Below are 1430 nucleotides of genomic sequence, written 5' to 3' on the forward strand. Positions count from 1 at the left end.
AAAAAAAAAAAAGTCTTCATGGTTGATCAGTCTGGGTTACGTAAGTGAGAACTCACTTCAAAAGAGGAGCACAGGAATAGACATAATGCCCCACAGGACCCGTGTATGTGTGAAGGGGCAGCAGCTGAAGAGAAAGACATTCAGAACAGGTTTTCTGAGGAGGCCACCTACTACAGTGAATAGGATTAATGCAAAGAACAGTCAGAAAGACAGTTCCCTGAGTTTTCAGATCACTGATTTTGTGATTTTACTTAATTCTAGTGAATTTTNTCAAAATGCCTAACATAGGATGCTATAAAACAGAATTTCATTATATTATTCTATCTTCGATTGTAATTTTCAAGCTGGGAGCTGATTATATTTTTTTTGAGTAAATAACTGCACTAAATGATATTCAGTGATCTCTTAAATATTTCTAGACTTTTGAAAAATAGTGAAAAATTACATTATATAGGTTTTCCCTCTTTAGACTTCTCCTCTCTTTTTAAATTTTCTCTTTTTTTTCTTTTAAAAGATACTCAATATACCTGCTATTTTTTTCCTGATGCAAAATACTGGACTAAGTCATCACATGGATTGGTATTTTGTTCAGCCATTATGACTAGCAAAGTGTATTTGCTCAGAGGAATTTTTTAATGCATCTCTAATCTCTGTCATTTTAGAAGCATTTTAATCATTACCACTGTAACAGATACTGTCACTAGGATTTTAAGAACACAGTAAACACAAAGTCATTTTCAAAAAGCCCTGCGAGTTGTCCATACCTGATATCTTTGGTATGTGTTGCTGTGTTCTCAGGTTTCCGGTTATATTGTCTATCGAGAATCACTGCAGTATCCAGCAGCAAAGAAAGATTGCTCAGTACCTGAAAGGAATATTCCAAGACAAACTAGACCTGTCATCTGTGGACACAGGAGAGTGCAAGCAGCTTCCAAGCCCTCAAAGTCTGAAAGGCAAAATCCTAGTGAAGGTAACTACTTCAAGCAACGTAATAAAAATAACTGATTATCAACTAAGCCCGCCTTACCTTAAAGACTAAAAACTGATTTTAAAAGGAGAATAATAATTAGGACCAATACATCAAGGATTGTCTAGATCTCTGTATGCATCTTATTCTAATTTATTTATAGTTACACTTTCAGAAGAAGCTTATTGTTGACTGACCACGTATTCTGGGATTTGTTTTGGTGAAGTGAGAACATCAATACCATAAGCCCAATATTAAATATTTTAGTCTGCAATAGTTCACACTGGAGAGAAATGTATGTATTAGGAGTATGAGATACAGGGGAGAAGCCTCCCTGTATCCACATCTGAATGCATTTCTTTCAGGTTTTTTCCTTCTATTTCAAGTTCCAATACCTGTCAAAAAAAAAAAAAAGTCTTCATGGTTGATCAGTCTGGGTTACGTAAGTGAGAACTCACTTCAA

At 35.1% G+C, this 1430-nt stretch overlaps 1 protein-coding gene across 1 annotated transcript in view; it reads left to right on the top strand.

Annotated features, from left to right (window-relative positions):
* PLCH1 (phospholipase C, eta 1) overlaps nt 1–1430 on the top strand; it is a 160693-nt gene that overhangs the window by 108133 nt on the left and 51130 nt on the right. Inside the window, exon 9 of the mRNA XM_008576383.1 lies at nt 799–970. Within this exon, the coding sequence (XP_008574605.1) occupies nt 799–970 (172 nt within the window). The remainder of the gene's footprint in view (nt 1–798; nt 971–1430) is intronic.

The sequence above is a fragment of the Galeopterus variegatus genome, unplaced genomic scaffold (assembly GCF_000696425.1).
Source record: "Galeopterus variegatus unplaced genomic scaffold, G_variegatus-3.0.2 Scaffold1343, whole genome shotgun sequence".
Lineage (NCBI taxonomy): Eukaryota > Metazoa > Chordata > Mammalia > Dermoptera > Cynocephalidae > Galeopterus > Galeopterus variegatus.